The sequence below is a fragment of the Vombatus ursinus genome, unplaced genomic scaffold (genome assembly GCF_900497805.2).
Source record: "Vombatus ursinus unplaced genomic scaffold, bare-nosed wombat genome assembly UNPS02014772.1, whole genome shotgun sequence".
Taxonomy (NCBI): domain Eukaryota; kingdom Metazoa; phylum Chordata; class Mammalia; order Diprotodontia; family Vombatidae; genus Vombatus; species Vombatus ursinus.
The window spans coordinates 6953863-6973551 of NW_020954550.1; the positions used below are offsets into that span (position 1 = coordinate 6953863).

At 41.7% G+C, this 19689-nt stretch overlaps 1 protein-coding gene across 1 annotated transcript in view; it reads right to left on the bottom strand.

Moving 5' to 3' along the window:
* The window catches only part of PIK3R1 (phosphoinositide-3-kinase regulatory subunit 1), a 100453-nt gene extending 83713 nt beyond the window's left edge, over positions 1–16740 (bottom strand). Inside the window, exons 1-2 of the mRNA XM_027863385.1 lie at positions 16658–16740; positions 2760–3450 (exon numbers count right to left, since the gene is read on the bottom strand). Of these exons, the coding sequence (XP_027719186.1) occupies positions 2760–3093 (334 nt within the window). The 5' untranslated portion in view covers positions 3094–3450; positions 16658–16740. The remainder of the gene's footprint in view (positions 1–2759; positions 3451–16657) is intronic.
* Positions 16741–19689: the final 2949 nt, after the last annotated feature.

The following is a 19689-nucleotide window of genomic DNA, read 5'->3' on the forward strand; positions in this document are numbered from 1 at the left end:
ATTGAATTACCATTGCACTAAATTGAAGCTACTTTAAAATGGAAAACATGAGGCTCAGTATTTCTAGAAAACTGAATGTAGACCTCTTACCGCTTTCTTACCAAACTTTTATTTGTGCTGCCTCCAATTTCTTTTTTATATTAATTTTCTCTCTTATGCTATTACATCCATCACTCCACACCTCTTTTGTGGCTTCTTTTAAGAAAAAAAATCAGCTTCCTGTGTCTTAAAGAGTCAGATTTAAAAAGCTATTAAAGATCTTAAATCAGTACTATACACATGAAGTAAAATAATAAAGAATAAATTTAAAATGAGAAATAAAATTCATTTACCAATCAGGAAAGACTCATTGCTATTCCATTAAGAGTCAACCTAACTATACTACTGATGGGCAGCTGGGTGGCGCAATGGATAGAGCACCAGGTTGTTTGTCCTTCCTTCCAGAAGAGGACCATGACATGCAAGTGAATTGGATTTGAGTGAGGGAAGGCTGTGCAAAGTCACCAGCTTAACTTCTTCCTCTGGAGCCATCTGAATCTAGTGGTAAGATATAGATCAGGATGACTGAAGTCAGCCCTGGATGCAGTGGGAGACCTTGTCTTTAACAGGTTTCAATTTGTCTGAAACAACACCCATTCAGTGATTAAGGATAGGTAAGAAAATGGAGCACCAAGACTGGAGTCAGGAAGATTCCTTTTCATAAGTTCAAATCTGGCCTCAGATACTTACAAGTTGTGTGACCCTGGGCAAGTCACTTAACTCTGCCTCAGTTTTCTCATCTGTAAAATGAAATGGAAAAGGAAAGAGCAAACCACTCCAGTACCTGTGCCAAGAAATCCCAAACAGGGTTATGAAGAGTTGGACACAACTGAAATGACTAAACGACAACAAAAACTAAATTAGTACAGGAGGCCAGCTGTCAATTAAAATTACTGCTGACAGTATTTTTTTTGATGACTCTACTGGAATTACTCTTGACAATATTTCTATGTAAATACGTTTTTTCAAGAATAGCTCCCTCCAACCCATTCCATCCCTCCTTTTTAAAATAAGGATATGTATATTAGGGAACACTAGCTCCTTTTCCTCTTTCAATACTTCTGTTAAAAACTACTCTGCTTAATTTTTTTTTAATCTGAATTCAAATAAATAGTTGCATAGTAGACTCACATAAACAGATAAATATCTTTGGACAGACAGTGAAATTACACAAATCATTTTTGAATAGCAGGCTGAGGTCAATATCTTATTGCTGACTCAATACTTTTTGACTTACATGCAAACAGAAATAAGCTCTGTGATTAGTCTTACAGTAGTGGGCATTACTTGAACTTAATTGTACACATTTACATCACTTAAGAAAGCAGCATCTTCTTTGGGGAAGAAAAACATAACTTCTGGCATGCCCTAGCAAATTTTATTAAGCATTCAGCAAGTTCCTATGACTCTCATAATTTTTTTTTTTAAATTTCCTATTCAGTCTTTCCTTATTACCAAGATAACTGGGTTAAAAGGCAGTTTTTGTCCTCCTCCACTTCCACTTTTGTCCACCCCATTTGGTCAGTGACAGAATAATCCATTATCAGTGGCAGTACAGTCCAACATTAGCAACACCAGAACCTCTTCCAGAAGAGTTATTGCGACATTATGTACGGTGCAACTCATTATGCAACTTGGGCAAATACACTTCCTTTTTAATCAAAGGATAAAAGAAAAAATATATAACACACACAAAAATTATCTTGAGATATCCTAGCATGGCACAAATTAATTCTACAATGTTTGCCCAAGTGGGAGGCTCTTTCTTATGCGAAGCAGCAAAAAATGTAAGCCTTAAACCACAAAACTGGCAAGGCAGGAGCCGTAACCCTACTTTGGTTTAGTAAAAAGTCAGTAACGTTCAATCTCTGATCCATAGTTTGAGTCAAAGTGGCCTCGGTCATAATTTTTTTAAAGTCCACACATCACCCAAACAGAAGATATACATTAATACCATGAAAAAAACTGTATTTAAGGAAAATAAAGCTTCCACATTTATACTAACTACAGGATTGTGTTTCAGCCACAGCGTTCCTGGACAGGAAACCAAAAGGTAGATACAGGGTTAGAAAAACAATGGTTTCTTCTGTGCTGGATTCTGTGGTCATTTTATTACTCTCTACATTTTCCCATACAAATATTCTAATGATAAATATAGCGAACTCTAAAAAGGCTCCCACCTCTAAGACTCCTGTAGCCAAATACCCTGTTTTACAGTAAGAATTGCCTTCTCTCTGAGATTTCAATTTACATTATATATCATATCCATTTTTTTGCATGGTGTTTCCCATTAGAAAATGAGTTCCTTGAGGGCAGAAATAGTGTGGTTTCACTTTTCTTTGTATTCCCAGTACTTAGCACAGTGCCTAGCACATAATAAGCAGTTAATAAAAGCTTGATGACTGACTGAGAGGGCATTTAATGTTTCCTCTGGAGAATACCAAGAATTGCATCCTACTGAGCCAACAGAGAAAGGGTTTAAATAGAAAAAGTTTTAAACACATCCACATACTAAGTAGCATCTCTACTATCGTAACATAAAATATCCCTGTTCCTAGGTTTGTAATAACAATGACCACAGTTCTCACACAAGGCCTCTGGGTGAAGATACTACAGGAATGAAGTGATGCATAATGGCCCAGGTTTAATGAGCAGATACAAATTTAATAATTGTCTTTAATAGAGAGAGAGTTAGTCAGCAAGTACATGTCAATACTGACCTTGTTGCTCATTATCTGTTTCCAGTTTCGAAGAGCCCGGAACTACAGGAAGGGGTCGGGGTGGACGAGGCTTTGGTGTAGGAGGTGAAATTCTTTTCCTTCCAATATATTCTACATAAGTTCCTGGAAAGTCCCCTCTTTCCCCTGTTGTTTCATTAAAGCCATTCAGCCAACCAATTTCATCAGGCTTTGCTTCTTCACCTTCACTGAATCCAAGTGCTACTAAGGACCCTTTATTCACAGTTAATATATCCCCCACGTGCAAGTCGATATCTTCTTCCCGTTCTTTTTTATACTCATATAAGGCTCTATATTGGTAGCCTTCGGCACTCATTTTCGCCAATGTTACCACTCAACAACTGAGTTTTGTTATGTTATCTTTATGTGAGAAAAGCCTGGGTAAAGTGTCTTAAAACACCTAATGTAGTTCCAGAAAAAGTTAAAATTGAATTCTTCAAAGATTTAAAAAGAAAGGTGATCTGCCATTCTACTGCCCATGTGTCCTCCATCAATGGTGTGGCAGGAGAACGTTTGCCACTTCCTCCCTTCAGATGGGCTCCTTTTCTCAATTATCTGGGCTCCAAACATTTAGTTGAATTGTACAGTCAAATGCCACGCGTTGTGATGCTCCTGCCACTGACTCTCCACTGGCCTTAAGATCTTATAGCTGCACCTTGCACACATGCTTCACCTAGTAAAGAAGAAACAGAATACTCATTAACTTCAAACTTACTGCTTTTGTGCATCTGAAATTTCAATATGATACACACATTCTACCTCTATTTTTTTTCTGTACCTTATTGTACAGAGGTTAAAATTTGGAAAGTTTCAGTTCTAAATGTCACAAAAAAGCGAAAAAGTTCCATGTAGACAGACAGAATATGCATTTATATATTATGAATATATCTTATCTAAATATGTTCATATATTCAATACACTGCTTTATATATTGAATTTTACATATTTATTGAAATTATATATTGTCATAATTTCAATATCCTATTATACTCAATCAAACAACAAATTTTTTAAAAGCAAGTATCTGTGTAATAGGCATATAAAAACAAAAAATAAACATTCCTGGCCCTTGAGAAACTTAGATTCTATTAGGACAGTGGCTTGTATATGTATAAGGATATAAAAAGTAAATACAAGGTAGTGAGATGGGGACACTAATAGCTGAGAAAATCTGAAAAGGTTTCATGTAAAAAGTGTCAGGTAAGCTGAGCTCTAAAGAAAACTAGTAATTCTAGGAAGCAGAGGTGAGGAAAGAATGTGTTTCAAGCCTGGGGACGAACCATTAAAAAAAACTTATTTAAGTATTCTAGACTGAAGGCACATCTTAAAACTTCAGTATCACAGTCATTTAAAATTCTGATCTTTTTTTTAAAAATCTAATTATAAATTAAACGGCTACATGCTGACATTTCAAAGTGTATTCATCTTTCCATAGTTAAAATTTTAGTCCTTTTCGAAGGCAATAGCACTCTTAGGATTGCTACAGATTTAAAAAAAAAATACTAACATGGAAATCTTTGTGTAGCAAGAACATTCATCTGGAATTATACTGTTTTGTGTCTCAATTCTATCAATTAAAAAAATAAAGGCAATTACCAGGTTATATAAGGGTGAGAAAACTCCTTTGTCCAATATCTATTCAGAGACCAACTTTGTTTTTTGACGGATCCAGAATCAACTAAACTAACAAAAGACACTTTTTTAGAACCAAACTTTCAGCGTGCTGCTCTAATGGAGGCACAGAACTCATAAAAATGTCCATATCTCCAAGTGTCTGGAGACAGAGGTGGAGAATTTTTTTTTTTTCTAGCAGGAGGCTAAAAGCCACTGGAGGGAGTCCCTACCCAGCTGTTGACTGCCACAGGCGTCAGAATTAGAAGTGCAACATACAAAGGAGAATCCATTTTCCACAAAACGCATGTGCCTCGACTCCAGAATGGGCACTCTAGATCCTGCCTGCCACCCTGAACTCTTGACTGGCCAAATTCCCCATATCGAGCTCCACCCAGATCCCCAGCATGCTGCTCGGACTCCCCTCCATTCCACTCTCTACCCTTTTTCCACCTCTCAACACTTACCATTTCCACAAAGTACATATCAATCAAATTGCCCTTATGGCTCCACTCACTATCCCTGACTTTCTAGATCAAAATACTCCTTCCCTGCCCATCCCTCAACAATATATGTTGTCTTCCCCTCTTAACAAGATAATTTTTGTGAAGGCAGGAACCATTTTGCTGTTTCTATTTTATCTCAGCATGCAGCACAGTACTTAGTAAATGTTTTTTTTTAATCAAGAAAAATAAATTGTTTATTCTTTTACATTTACCATTTTCTTTTAACTAAAAAGCAAGTACAAATTAGTAACTTCTTTGTCTCTGATTGTTATTAGAAGAAACCTAAGGAGGTCATATTGGGAGTCCTGGCATTACTGAATGCAATTTCAACAAGTCTTCTAAATGATTCTGTCATCTACGAAAAGTGGGCTCTTTATATATTACAAGAGAGCCAGTCACTTAAACAAAGAGAACACTGCAGTAAATATTAATTAATTTTTTATATATTCTCATGCCTGTGCTAGGTATTGCAGGTGATTTAACATTTGCACATGAGGGAGCCAGGATGCCTTACTACTTTCAGACTTCAAAGAATCTCTCCTTTGCATGGGGCAGGTATTAATTAATCCATTCATGCTTTCTCATCCTGTGCATCTCTTTGTCCGTAGATGAACAAACACACTATGATGCTGTCAACATTGAGGGCTCCCTCCACCAAAATTCTATTACTTCAGTAATCCTAGGTAGTTGCTGGACCCATCTAGAGGATTAAGTGACTTGTTTGGACTCACACAATCAGGCAGAGAAAGGCAGGGTTTGAACCCGGGTCTTCTGGGCCCTAAACCCAACATTCCACCCTGCCCTCATTTTGTCTCATGTTCATGTACTCCCTTAAACCCCTCCTAGAGAGTCTAGCCACCATGCTGGGGACCTTCCTTTACATCTCTCAGTTTTGTAAGCAGCACAAATGATGCAAGGAGGCGGTCCATCTGTTATCACTCACTCTCGCTGTATCCTATTTCCTTTTCCAGCCATAGACTGATTTGATGACATCTTTTGATTGCAAGGAAGATGATGAAAATAGCAGCTCACATTTATATAACACTTTAAAGTTTGCAAAGGGGACTTTTTTTTTTTGCACCCCATCCCCGAGGCATCCATGCACAGATTTTAGTGGGTCTGTGAATTCAGATGGGAAAAAAAAAATTACATCTTTATTTCTATATAATTGGTTTCCTTTGTGATCCTATGTAGTGTAAGGATTTAAAAACATAATTCTGAGAAGGGGACCCCCACTGACTTCCCCAGACTGTCCAAGAGGTCGAAAACACATATCAAAGTTAAGAAGCCCTGCTCTTCTAACTATGATTCTAAGAAGTGAATGGAGGCGACAGTGGGAGAGTCTGCCCCGAGGCCCTCCCTTTTCTCCTGACTGTTATTCCTACTCCCATGGAGCCCCTGGGGGCCTATACTTGACTTGTTTGGCTGCCCAAGCCAGTTCTACAAGAGTGGCCCTAGCTCACTATCAACAGCTTCAGTCTGTAGGTTCCCAGGGTGGAGTGTCTCTCTCACAGTTTACAGATCCCTGCAGCTGTAACTACTTTGGAAAGGTAGTCCAACAGGAATGGAACTTAGGGGAGTCCTAAGAGGCTAAATGCTAAAATGTGCTATTAGCATGTGAAAAAAAAAAACTTTAAATCAGAGGAAATAAGTAAAGCTTGAATACTTTTTACTCCCGAAAGTCTTGTGTCCCCCCACTTTGCTCCTGCGGCTAGTTCAGACATCCCTATTTGGGATTTTAAGTCAGGAAGAACTGGGTTCACCTCTCACCTCTGATCCTCTGACCTCCATAGATATATGATGCTGGGAAAGTTATTTCTTTCTTTTAGTATCCTCATCTGGAAAAATTGAGATTATTATCCCTGAACAACCTAATGGATACTGGTGAAGCTCAAATGAGATACTGTATGTAAAGTGTCTTACAACCTTTAAAGCACAGCACAGATATAAGTTTTAATTATTACTTCCTGCTGCTTTCTCAGCTCTCCTACTGTTATGTCAGGCTTTTCCACCTGAGCTATGGACGAAAAGATTTTGCCTTCCAACTTCATATAAGACAAGGGGCAATAGGTAATCCAGAATCACAAGCATCACTGTCTGAACCACTGGACCACTGCCTCCTCCTCCTCCTCCTCCTCACACTGCTCCTGGAGGTACTCGAGATGGTCCAATAGCGTTAAAATTGGTCAATGGGGGCAGCTAGGTGACGCAGTGAATATGGGACTAGCCCTCAAGTCGGGAGGACCTGAGTTCAAATATGTCCTCAGCCACTTGACACTTACTAGCTGCGTGATCCTGGGCAAGTCACTTAACCCTGATTGCCTCATACACACCGGAAAAAAAAAAATTGGTCAATGCTCAGTAAAGACTCTTAAAAACAGTTCAGAACCCAAGTTATACATACATATATACGTACAAGTTATACATACAGGCTACTCATCTCCCAAGTCACTAAGCCGACCCAATTGCATAGGTATGACCAAAATTAATAGTTAACAGGTATCAATGACATAACTTTATCCTCATGACCGCATGTGATTTTGACTACAGTCACTTGTCATAGATGCTTTTAAGAGGCCAAGGCACAATGAGAAAATAGGCTTGTAGAACCTTGTAATGCCATTTCTACTATCATTAACTGTCTAACAAATAATTTCTATTCAAATTTAATATTCAAAGTTTTTTTTTGAGAAGCTTATAGATTTAAAGCTGGAAAGGACATTAGGGGCCATGCAATCCAAACCCCCAATTTTATGGATGAGAAATCTGAAACCAAGGGAAATAAAGTCACTTACCCAGAACCATACAGCTAGTCTGAGGTCAAACTCAAATAGAAACAAGGGCTCCTAATTTGTACATAAGGATCCCTTCAAGCCACACATTGACTTTGTTTCAAAATATAATATTATCGTTGTTTTACTGTCTTCTTATTTATTTTTGTTAAATATTTCCCAGTTATGTTTATCTGGCTTGGGAGTGTTGCAGTATTTCTCTACGGGGCAACAGATTACCTATTTTGTTAATATCAATTAGCTAACATTGAGACCTTTTCAAATCACAACTGCAAAATTTTAAGACAAAGGCTTTTAGCCCATTTATTTTTTTTCTATTAAGAACTATAAGACTATATTACAAAGACTAGAGATTAGCACAATACACTAAGAACGAACTTATTCTGATCTAATTTTAATGTACAAAAGTCCTGGTCCCAATAGTACAATATTGTCTCAGTCTTTTTTTTTTTTTTCTTTTCCTGCTTTTTGGCCAGGCAATCGGAGTTAAGTGACTTGCTCAGGGTCACACAGCTAGTAAGTGTCAAGTGTCTGAGGCCGGATTTGAACTTACGTCTTCCTGACTCCAAGGCTAGAGCTCTATCCACTGCACCCCCTTGCCTCAGTCGTGTAGTCTAGACTAAACTTTGGTAACACTGGAGTGCATGCCACACCATTAGTTAGAGAAGGTATATTATCTTACCACCAAAATTATAAGCAATTCTGGATTATAAAACTTTTTTATGTTAAAAAAGAAACAGAATCATATGAATGCTTTTAGAGTTATTTATCATACTGTTGTTCACAGACAATTGGCAAAGGTCTAATTGTAACACATTTGAATTAAAAAATGACTTTAATAATAATAGCTGACATTTAGACAGCATGAAGTTTTGCAAAACACTTTACATAGGCAGAAGCAGGTGCTACACGAGTTATTTCTCATTGTTTACAGACAATGAAACCAAGACTCACAAAGGTAAGTGAAAGGTTAGAGACAGGTCCAGTATGCTATCCATTGTATCAGGCTCTTTCTTCAACAGGTTTGAGAGCAGAAAACCTTAAGAAAAAGTAGCTCTAAACTTTGTTAACAATATTGCAATTCTACACACACACACACACACACACACACACACACACACACACACACACACACACACACACACGATCATCAGTACTAAAGCAAGTTTTTGCCTTTCTAAATCAAACTGACTTTAATATCATCAAAAAAAATTACATCATATAGTTTAGAACGTGGAATAAAATAGGGAGGTTACCAGATAACATGAAACACTGGCTCAAAGTCTCAAAATACAACCTTTGCATATTGATTAACTAACCAGAGATTTATCTAAAATGCACTCTAAATCTGATACATATATTTAAGGGCAGAATTTGGAACACAAAGCAAAGAAAGATAAAAATCTCTGTGACATGAAGAATGAACCAATACAAAAAAGAATCAATTTCTTGCATCTTCAAAATCTATCTTTCAAAGTGCAATTATCTTTTTATAACACACAAATTATAGCATTACAGCACTCTCTGAAATGCTTAGCAAATTTCTAAATTATATATATACACACACACTAAACAGTCAATCAATAAGCATTTCTAATTGCCTACTACATATCAGGCCTTGTGCTAAGAGCTGAGGATACAAAGAAAGGCAAAAGCCAGGCTATGTTCTCAGTTCACAATCTAAATAACAGAGGAGACAACATACATACAACTGTGGACAAAGAAAATCTATACAAAATAAACTGGAGATAATCAATAGAAGGCCACAAAAGTAGGCATTGAGGGGGCTCGGTGGGGATTTCTCATAAAGGATGAGATTTCCATAGAGACTTAAAGGAAGCCAGGAGGCAGGGATGAAGACAGAGTATCCCAGACAAGGGCACCAGATGGTGAAAATGCCTGGAACAAAACGTCCTGTCTGAGGAACAGCAAGGCCAGTGTCACTGGATCAGAGTTGGGGAGAGTGGGGCAGTGTAAGAAGGCTGAAAAGGTAGGACTGAGTTACCTTGTGAAGAGTTTTGAATGCCAAACAGAATTTTATAGTTGATTTCAGAGGTGATAGGAGCCACTGGAGTTTATTGGATATGAAGGTGACATGGTCAGACCTGCACTTTAGGAAGCTTAATTTGACAGCTGGGTGCAGGATGGATTGGATGGGGAGACTTAAGACAAGGAAATATCCAGCAATCTACGATAGTCCAGGCATGAGGTGAAGAAGGCCTGCACTAGGATGGGGAGGAGAGAAGGGGGCATATACAAAAGATGTTGCAAGGGTAAAATTAATAGTACTTGGAAAAATATTGGATCTGAGGTGTGATAAAGAATGAGTTGCCTGGATGACTGGAAGGATATTGGTGCCCTCAACTATAAATAAAGAAATTAGGAAGGGCAGACAGTTTGGCGGTGGGGGAGATAAGGGGTATCATCTGGAGATTAGCAGATCTGTAGCATAGATAAGTAGAGCTGAGAATCATAAGCACAGAAATGATAACTGATTCCATGAGAGCTGACCATAAGAGGAAAAGAAGAAGAGGAGGAGGGAGGAGGCAGAGGAAGAGAAAAGAAGTTGATGCATCAATTATAGATGATCTCCTTAAGGAGTTTAGCCATGAAAGAGAAATGGGATGATCGCCAGTGGAGACAGATGAATCAAGTGAGGGAAGAAGAGAGCTGACAAGAAGAGACTAAAAGTCATTGAGAAGTGGGGAGCAGGGGCAGCTCGGTGGTGCAGTGGATAAAGCAATGGAGTTTATCCTGGAGTCAGGAGGACCTGAGTTCAAATCTGGCCTCAAATCCAATTGAGAGAGATGGGGCAATCTGCTGGAGAGAAGACAAGATGGGATGGGACCATTTGGGCATGTAGAGAGGGGCTGGTTAGCCTTGGTATTAAGGGCCACCTCTTCATGTGAGACACAAGTAAAGGAGGAGATAATGACAGAAGTCATACAGGTCATGTGAGATGAGTAGGAGGGGAGAAGAGAGAGCTCCCAGTGAATGACCTCAATTTTTCCAGTAAAATAACAGGCAAGGTTCTCAGCTGAGAGGGTGAGAGGAGGGCAGTCATGGGAGGTTTGAGGAGGAATAAAAAGGTCTGGAGGCGCATCTGGGAAGAGTGAGACCGTGAATTAGAGGAATATGAAAGGACTGCCTTGCAGCAGTGAGACTCCGCTTAGGGTCATCTACCATAAATTCCTTGTAAGGGACTGGGCATGGTTTCATGAGTTTTCTCCGATTTCATTCAGCAACATGTGTGTAGGAGGAAAGTGGAAGTGATCCAAGGCTGAGTCTTGGCAAGGTGAGATGAGAGATAAGTGAGGAGGCAAGGGACTCAAAAGAAGTGGAGTGCAGAGCTGAACTGGTTCACCAAGAGGTCAAGATGGAAAATGGATGAGAGGGTAGCAAGCTCAGGGGTAATGACCTAGGAAAGAAGCAACTGGTCAAGTGATTAGAAGTTACAGGTTAGATGAAGAACAGGGTCTGAGAGCTGTAAGGCAGAGGGAGAGGTAGAATGACAACAGTTTGTGATTAGATAAAGGAATTTTAGACTGAAGCAGGACCTTTCCAAACACACTTATTTAGGATAATTAAAATCAAAAACCATCCAGTCAAAAACTCTGTTTTCGGGATGGATGTTCTTTAGGCACCTCAAATTCAACATGTCCCAAAAGAAGTCATTGTCTTTGCCCCAAAACCCTTCTTTTTTCTTAACTTCCTTATTTCTGCTGTAGGCACCACCTTCCTTCCAAGTCACCCTTAATTATCCAAACACTTTCCGAGTCTTTCAGATTCTACATTTACAAATTCTCTCACATCCATTCCATTCCCTACACTCACACAATGACCTTAGTTCAAGTCTTCATCACCTCCTTCATGGACTACTGGTCAAAGATTTTTCACTGGTCTTTCTGCTTCCACCCTCTCTCCCCACCCTAATCTATCCTCCAAACAGCTGCCAAAATAATACTTTTCAAAGCATAGTAGGTCTGACCACACTGCTCTCCTACTCAATTAGCTCTACTGGTACCTGATTGCCTCTAAAATAAAATATAAATTCCTCTGTTAAGCACTGAAAGCCCTTCACAATTTGGCAGCAGACCATCTACCACCTCTTCCCAGGTTTATTACACATTATCTCTCTCTGACACAGTCTACATTCTAGCCTAGGGCAACTAGGTGTGGCAGAGCACCAGGCCTGGAATCAAGAAGACCCGAGTTCAAATCAGGCCTCAGACGGTTAGTAGTTGTGTGACCCTCGGGAAAACCCTTAACTGTTTGCCTTAATTACTGTTTGCCTCAGTTTCCTCATCTGTAAAATGAGCTAGAGAAGGAAATGGCAAACTACACCACTATCTTTGCCAAGAAACGAACTAAACAACAAACCCTACCTTCAGGAAATGTACAATTTAGCTGGTCAAACAAGACTAATACAAGTGAAATGATTAGTGAATAATATACCAACACAATATGTAAATATGTTAATCTGTGTACCCCGGCTTAATAAATGTCTACTAATTAACTGAGTAGCTAGACTGATAAGAGCACTCAGTGCTAGAAAAGATTCAGAAAGGAAAGATTATTGTAGGAAATGATAGGTATCATAAGGTATCCATTAGGAGTTACATGGTTGGAACCTGGGAATGGTGGAAAGGATCTCACTTGTGCAATTTTTCGACTCCAAGGGCCTATGTCTAGAGCATCAAAAAGACATAGTTCTTCCACATAGCAACTCACAGAAACAGAAGAGTACTTTAAATCTTATCACTTAATTAGAGCAGAAGTTGTTTCCTTATTTTCTGTTCTGTTCACAGACACCTCAGAGCCCCCCACCTCAATTTCTTTCACCTTTCTTCCTGCTGAATCTCAGAACAATGGTTTAATTTAAAATTTAAAATTTCTTTCTATAATATGGGATTTGGCTCACCCAGCAGCACTCTTGATAGCAGTGGAAAAGGAGGGGCATCGGCCCAGTTAATACAGAATCAGCCCTGGAATCAGGAGGACCCGGAATGCAAATCGGGCCTCACTTGACACTTGACACCTACTAGCTGTGTGACCCTGGGCAAGTCACTTAAACCCAATTTTGACGAGGAGAGGGGAATGGGATGGAAAAGGTAACATGTGAAAGTCAAAGATACAATCCAGGGTCAAAGTATTAGATCCACACCCGTGGGGATCTGTCCCTGTATCATGAGGTCACCACGGTGACCCAAAGGCACTCAAAGATGTAACCACTGTTCAACCAAGGAGCAAAGGCAGCTGCCTACTGGTAGCCCTAATTCCTGCCAATCACCTCACTACTACATCACTTGAGTTCAAGGAGGAAAGCAAAGAGAAAGAGGGTGGGGCAAGCCACTTGAGTTTTATTAATTTACAACTCCCACCGAAGGAATTTCCACTCACTTTCAACCATGACCTCTGTGACCAAAAAAAAAAAAATGACAACAGATATACCTTGTGGGGATCATCTTTAATTGGAACTCATTTTCACTACGTCAAAACTATGGGTATACATTTTAACCAAAATAATGCTTACAGAATGTAACTGATAAAAGGCACTCTGAGATAGATATTGCCAGTGGGGGTGGATGGGTGGGTGTGTGTTTGTGTGTGTGTTTCTTAAAGAAAAACTACAATTCACTGATTCAATATTTCTTTAAAATCTAACCCATGTCAAACAAACTGAAGCATATTTCTTAGAATGTTATCTTCATAGTATTTGGTTTAATGTAGATAATAGCCTCTAATTTCCTTCCTTTTAAGTAGGAAACACTGTAAAACTGTATCTAAGAGCATGGCAGGTAGGAAGAGGAATTAAAAAAAAAAAACTGTGACAAGTGACCCAAATATTAAACTGGAATTACAATTTGGGTTTTGCTGGAGGGGGTTGTAGAATTCCTTGTTATCTTATATGGTGACTGGGGTGGGACAACAACGACTCGCTAAATCATTGATATTTCATTATCACTACCTCTAATTCTCTTTGTCTATTAGTGGCAAATTTGTACACTCTCAAAAAATCAGTTGGGAAAATTGGAGAATAAGGAATACAAGCAAGCACCCCATCATATAACAGGCATTTCCTCTTACACCTCAAACAGTGCAGATTATTAATAATGATCTTAATAATAATAATAGTAATACAACACAGACACTTCTCACCTACCTTAATCTCCATCAAACCACACTTTTATAATCTGCTCAGTACCTCCTTCATTTAAAATTATGTATTTCACAAGCCTAAAAAAACTTAATAATGAAAAAGGAGTCTAAAGTGGATTTGTTTTACTGACCCTGCCAGTGTACAATTTCATCTGTCATAGACTCTCCAAAAATTTCACAAACACCATGAAAAAATGAAAAATAGTAGCATACTGATGTGAAAATGGTTATAAGCAGCCAGTTTTTTTTTTAAATGGAAAAATATTTAAAATAGTGACTTCTGATAATTAAGTGGGCATTACAAGTTAAGCCTCAACCTATAAGTCCACCACAAACAAACCTGAGAACAACCCACTTTTTTGTGCCCCCTTCTCCCAAAAGGTCCCCTGCTCTAAAAAGACACTAAAAGAAATGTTCTCTGGATAAAGACATATTCTAAAACCTGCAAGCAGCAATCACAAGATGCACTATCTGTGACTTAATATACACTACTTCTGCTTCCTAAAACCAACAATTTATGCTTCTCGGCTATCTTGCACCAACACAGTTTAGATCAAAAACAATAAAAAATACTTAAAAAAAAAATCAAGCCATTCTAACAATGGGCAACTAAATCTTTTGTCACTTACTCCAGATATGAAAAGACAATGATACCAACATAGGAAACAACAGATGTCTGTCTGCACAGACCACAATTTTGCAACTCAAGAGCAGGCCCAAAGTCAAGGTAATAAAATAAAAACTTGTAGCCATTTTAAAACCAGTAATAGTCCATCCTCGGGAGCACATACACAGTCTCTTAGACCATTCAGTCAAGAGAAAGCATTAACAAATCCCTATGGAAAAAAGTGTGTCCCTCTGGAGTCTACCACTGTCTGGCAAATAAAAGCTTCCTAGGAAGTCAGCAGTGGAATTATTCAACACTTCTGAAAACACAGCTTGCTCCAGTCTGTCTTTTGAATTAGATCCTAAACTCTAGTCTCAATTATCTAAGACTAAAAAGGTCACTATACCATACCATCACGGTCCTCTAGGGGAAAAAATTATGTTTAAAATATTTGCTCTTTGATGAGTAAAATATTTGCTTCTAGAAATTAGCCAACTTAGATTTCTAGGAATATCACATGAAAATGAAGTACTATCTGCATGTTATAAGTACTTACTCCAAATATCCTTTTTCCAATAACATTGTGATCTGTCAATGACAGTGACTGGCACATAGTAGGTACCATATAAAATGTTTGCTGACTGATGTAAACGAGCTTCTAGTTTTCAAAAGTGAGGGAAAAGAAAGCACTAATTGTAACTTACAGAACGAGCTCTTGCTTCTGACAGATGCAGAACTCACTTTCCTATTGTTTTTTAAAAGCTTTCTGAAACATGATGCACCTTAAGACTTACAACAGATATTCTACAGAAAAAGTGCAAATCGGCAAGCCTTTGTGTTTGCAGGATAACAGCTAAAAAGCTTCAACAACCCACAGAGAATTAACATTCTCCTACTTCACACAAAATCCAAGACTCGTCCTTATCCAGGCATAGTTCTCATTGAAAGCTAAAAGCCCCAGCAATCCACGCTGAAATGACAACCTTACACTTCATTCAAAATCTAAGGGCTCTCTTGATCCATTTGCATTTATACCTGAAAAAAAAATCCCTATCATTTTTAAAACCCTGGAAAAGATGAACAAACTCAAAATTAATCATACAGATCACTGCTGCAAAGTGCACCAGAGGATCTAACGGTGGACGGGTGATCTAAAACAGCAACAGCCCGGATAGAATAAAGTATTTTGCCCAAATCTATTTCACACAGTTCTGCTTTCGACACTGTGACGGCCATTCGACTCATTCCCTTGTGTCATGCCTGAATGCTGCTTGCAAAACTGCATTATATTTTTTAAAGCGGTGGACTGTTTTTTTGGGGGGGGAGGGGACGGTTTGAGAAGGTGGTGGGAGTGGAGCAATTATTTAAATATTTGCAATTAATTATTTCTGCTCCGGGTGAAATTGACTGACGCTTCCCAAAGACGCTACAGTTCCTTTTGCACATCCTCACTTTTCTTCCCCACCCCGTCTCCATGTTGCTTGCTCGGCAGGCCTTCCAGTCTCGCACCATGTAACAAACGTTTGGGTGTCTGGGCGACTCCGAAACGACTCCCACCCCAGTCTTTCAATGTGCATTCAACAATCTGCCCAGGGCCAAACAATGCACGCCCGGCGGGGGCTCCGGGGCACCGCTCGGTCTCCCCGGACCCGCACCACTTCCCCACACCCCGGAAGAGGAGGGCGTCAAACTCCGTAGGCAGGGGCCAGGAGGGGCTCGCGGCTTAGACCACCACTTGCCAGCCCTTCACCCCCCGGGGCGAGGGGGCAGCTCCCCCGGGAGGGCGCCTTCCTCTCTCCAGCGCCCCGGGATCCAGCTGCAGCAGCCTTGAGCCCGCATGAAAAACCTGCGAGAGAAGACCGGGGGAGCCCGGAGCTGAAACAAGCCTCCTTGAATTGGGGAAAGGGCTGTAGCCGCAGCCGCCCCCGCCCCGGAAAGGCACCTAGGGACGCGGAGAGATCCGAGGAAGGGGCGAAAGAAGACCCTGCCCCCGACGGCGCGGACGGAAGCGGAGCTCAGTCCCGTGAGCACAGGGGCAGCACGCGCGCCTCACCGGCGAGGATGCAGCGGCCGGGCTTCGGGAAGGGGCCTGGACACCGCTACCCCGCAGCCGCGGCCGGCCACTAGCAGAAGCGGCCGGGGGTGACAGGAAGAGAGCGGGAGCAGCGCGCACACGCCCCGAGCCCAGCCCGCGGGCTCCCCTACCTTCTCCAAAGCCTGGCTCCGCTGCTCGCGCGGCCTCCGCGACCCCGCAGACACCCTCGGGACGGATGCGCGGCCGCAGCCCCGCCGCCCCGCTGCCCTTCTCCGCGGCGGCGTCGCCTTCCTCCTTCTCCTGCCGCCGCCGCTCTCCCGCTGCCCTGCTTGCAGTCCCCCGCTTCCTCCAACTCCGCTCCAGCAGCCGCCGGCGCCTGCTCTCCACCGGAGCTCCCCGTCGCCCCGCGCCGGCCCCGCCTCCAGCCCGGCCCCCCGGCTCTCCCCTCCCCCGCGCCGTCTCCCAACCAGAGCCGAGGCCACCGCCCCTTCCCCCGCCTCCCTCCCGGCGCCGCCGCAACCGCCACTCACCGCGCTGCCCACAGCCTGCCGGCCAATGAGTCCCCGCGGGGGGTGGTGGAGATCCAGGCCCGCCGGCCCCTTCCTGCGAGGCGCCCTGCCCCCTCGCCGGCTGCGCCTCCGGCGTGCTGCTTTCTCCTTCTCTTCCTCCTTTTCCCTTCCTCCTCCTCCTCCAGCGAGCGTGCCGGCAGACCTGCTGCAGCTTTCCTTGGCGTCCGTCGGTCGAGGAGGAGGAGCAGGGCTGGATTCGAGGAGACCTCCGCTCCGGCCCCTCTGGACGAGCGCCCAGACGTGCGCTTCGTCCCCGCCTCTGGCGACTCTGCCGCTGGCAGCTGGCCCGGCCGCCCCCGGCCCAAGCCCGGGGCTGAGCGGGCGGCAGCTGGGCACCTGGAGGGGCGAGTGTGTGCGGCCGGCCAGTGCGTATTCCTCGGATGGGAGTCTCTTATCCCACTTCACGACGACCTCCTCTCTCCACCTTCCACCTTTACCTAAACCTCCCAGTCTCCCCCAACGCTTTGACCCTCAGCCTCGGAGCTGGCGTGGGTAGGGTGCCCATTGGCCAGCGCTGGTGCCTCTGAAGCACCAGCCTGCAGAGTGCGCGTAAAGACCTTGCTGCCCAGCGAGTTGTCCTAGGGCAGTGAGGAAAGGACTGAAAGGGTAAACTAGAGGGTCTAGCTACTTGTCCCGGCCTCTTGAACCCCTGGAGGTTGGCAGCTAATTGAACCTGAGGTGGAGTGCCTCTGTGAAGGAATACAAGTTTTATAAGGACAGAGGGCGAGGGGGGAGGGAGGGAGAGAAAGAAAGAGAGAGAGAGAGAGTGTGTGTGTGTGTGTGTGTGTGTGTGTGTGTGTGTGTGTGTGTGTGTGTGTGTGTGTACACGTTGATTAATCCCATCCACTCTTGTGGTATTGAAGCAAATATAGGTCACCCAGTAAGGCAGATTGACCCCGTTATCGCTAATTGTCTGCTCACCAGGTTCACCAATCCCACCCGGGGGTGGGTTGAAGGAATGGAAGGGGGAAGGGAAGGAAGGAGGGACAAAAGCCGACATGATTTTTGTTGTTGGTATTAAGGTTGGTATTAGTTCAAACACCCCAAATGGAAGAAGGCCTACATTTAAATGTAAAACCAGTATCTTGTTTCCCATTAAATATTAGACAATTAAAGCATTAATTCCCCCACCCTCCTTTTTAGAGTAGCTCTGAAATTTTCTCCCCTTCCTGCTGTTCTGCAGGACAAAGTTCTCTTTGGCCTTCCCTAAAACCTGGATTAAAGACCCTGTATTTCCTGCCAAAATAGAATGGGCTAGCATATAACACTTTTTTAAAATACCAGTGGACAGAACTAATCGGTACTGGGAGTCCTTTTGAATGGGACAATGCTAGGTCATTTTTCAATGCAATAGTTTCGTGAAAAATGATGCACATAATATTTGAAAACTTGGGATAATGGGGAAGAAACACAGTCACTCAGTCACCCTGTTGCTAGCCAATAACCTTAAAATAGTGACTTTACCTTTCTTGGCCTCTATTTCCTGGTAAAATGAGGAGGGTTTAGAGTCTGTGACCTCTAAGATCCCAGATAACTCTCCTATTCTGTGATTCAGGTATTGGGTTTTTTTTTCATGCTGACTCATGATTCTCAGAGTTTTTTTTTTCTTTTTCTTTCTTTTCCTTTAGGATCTTGGCTTTGCCGAAACCAACAAGAACCATGTACAATATAACTATTTTAAAGAATTGGGGTGACATAAATACGTAGAAAGTTTGGTCCTGAATTCTGCATAAGCCTGAGTAAAAAATTATTTAACCACAAATCAAGTATGAAAGGATGCCTTCTAACAGTATCATTAAAAAAAAAAGTGTGAAAGGTTGTTTGCTAGCTATTTACTTGAGGTAGAAAGCTAGCACAGAAAACTGAGCTAGGATGGTGAAAGCAACTAGAAAGCTTCCTTGTTTAAACTCTCCATTTCCTTGGGAGAATGCTGCTGAGTGCTTTAGACCCAAAGCTTTATTTGCATTCTTGCCAAGCACATGGAAGCTTAGAGTACAGTATTCTTGAATTCAGTCATTCATTTGCCCTGGCTTAGAAGGACCATCATGGTAGGGATGAACATCCAGTAATTCAGGAAGTGCACTAGAATGATGAATATATCAGCAGAAAGGGCTTATGATTTTCTTGGTGCTGCCATTCTTTCTATCCAAACATTATAGATAAGTCTGTACTTGGTAGATAAGTCAAAGAAAGTTGCATGAAACTCAGAGATTCAGTGACATGCCCTTCATCCCAGAACAAATGTCCACAGTAGGATTTTAAGCCAGGACTTTCTGGCTGCTAAGTGGGGCAGTAAATAAAGTGGTGGGCCTAAAGTCAGAAAGACTGATCTTCCTGAGTTCAAATGTGGCCTTAGATACTAGCTGTGTGACCCTGGGCAAGTCACTTAACCCTGTTTGCCTCAGTTTCCTCATCTGTCAAATGAGCTGGAGAAGGAAATGGCAAACCATTCCAGTGTCTCTGCCAAGAAAACCCCTCCCAATGGGGTCACATGATGTTACATATGACTGAAATGACTGAACAACTTCCTAACTAAGCCCATCACAGTTTCCATAATGCCAAGCTGCTTATTTTCAAAGTTTGAATACTCTCAAATACCGAATGTTGAATATTCTTAGAAAATATAAACATTG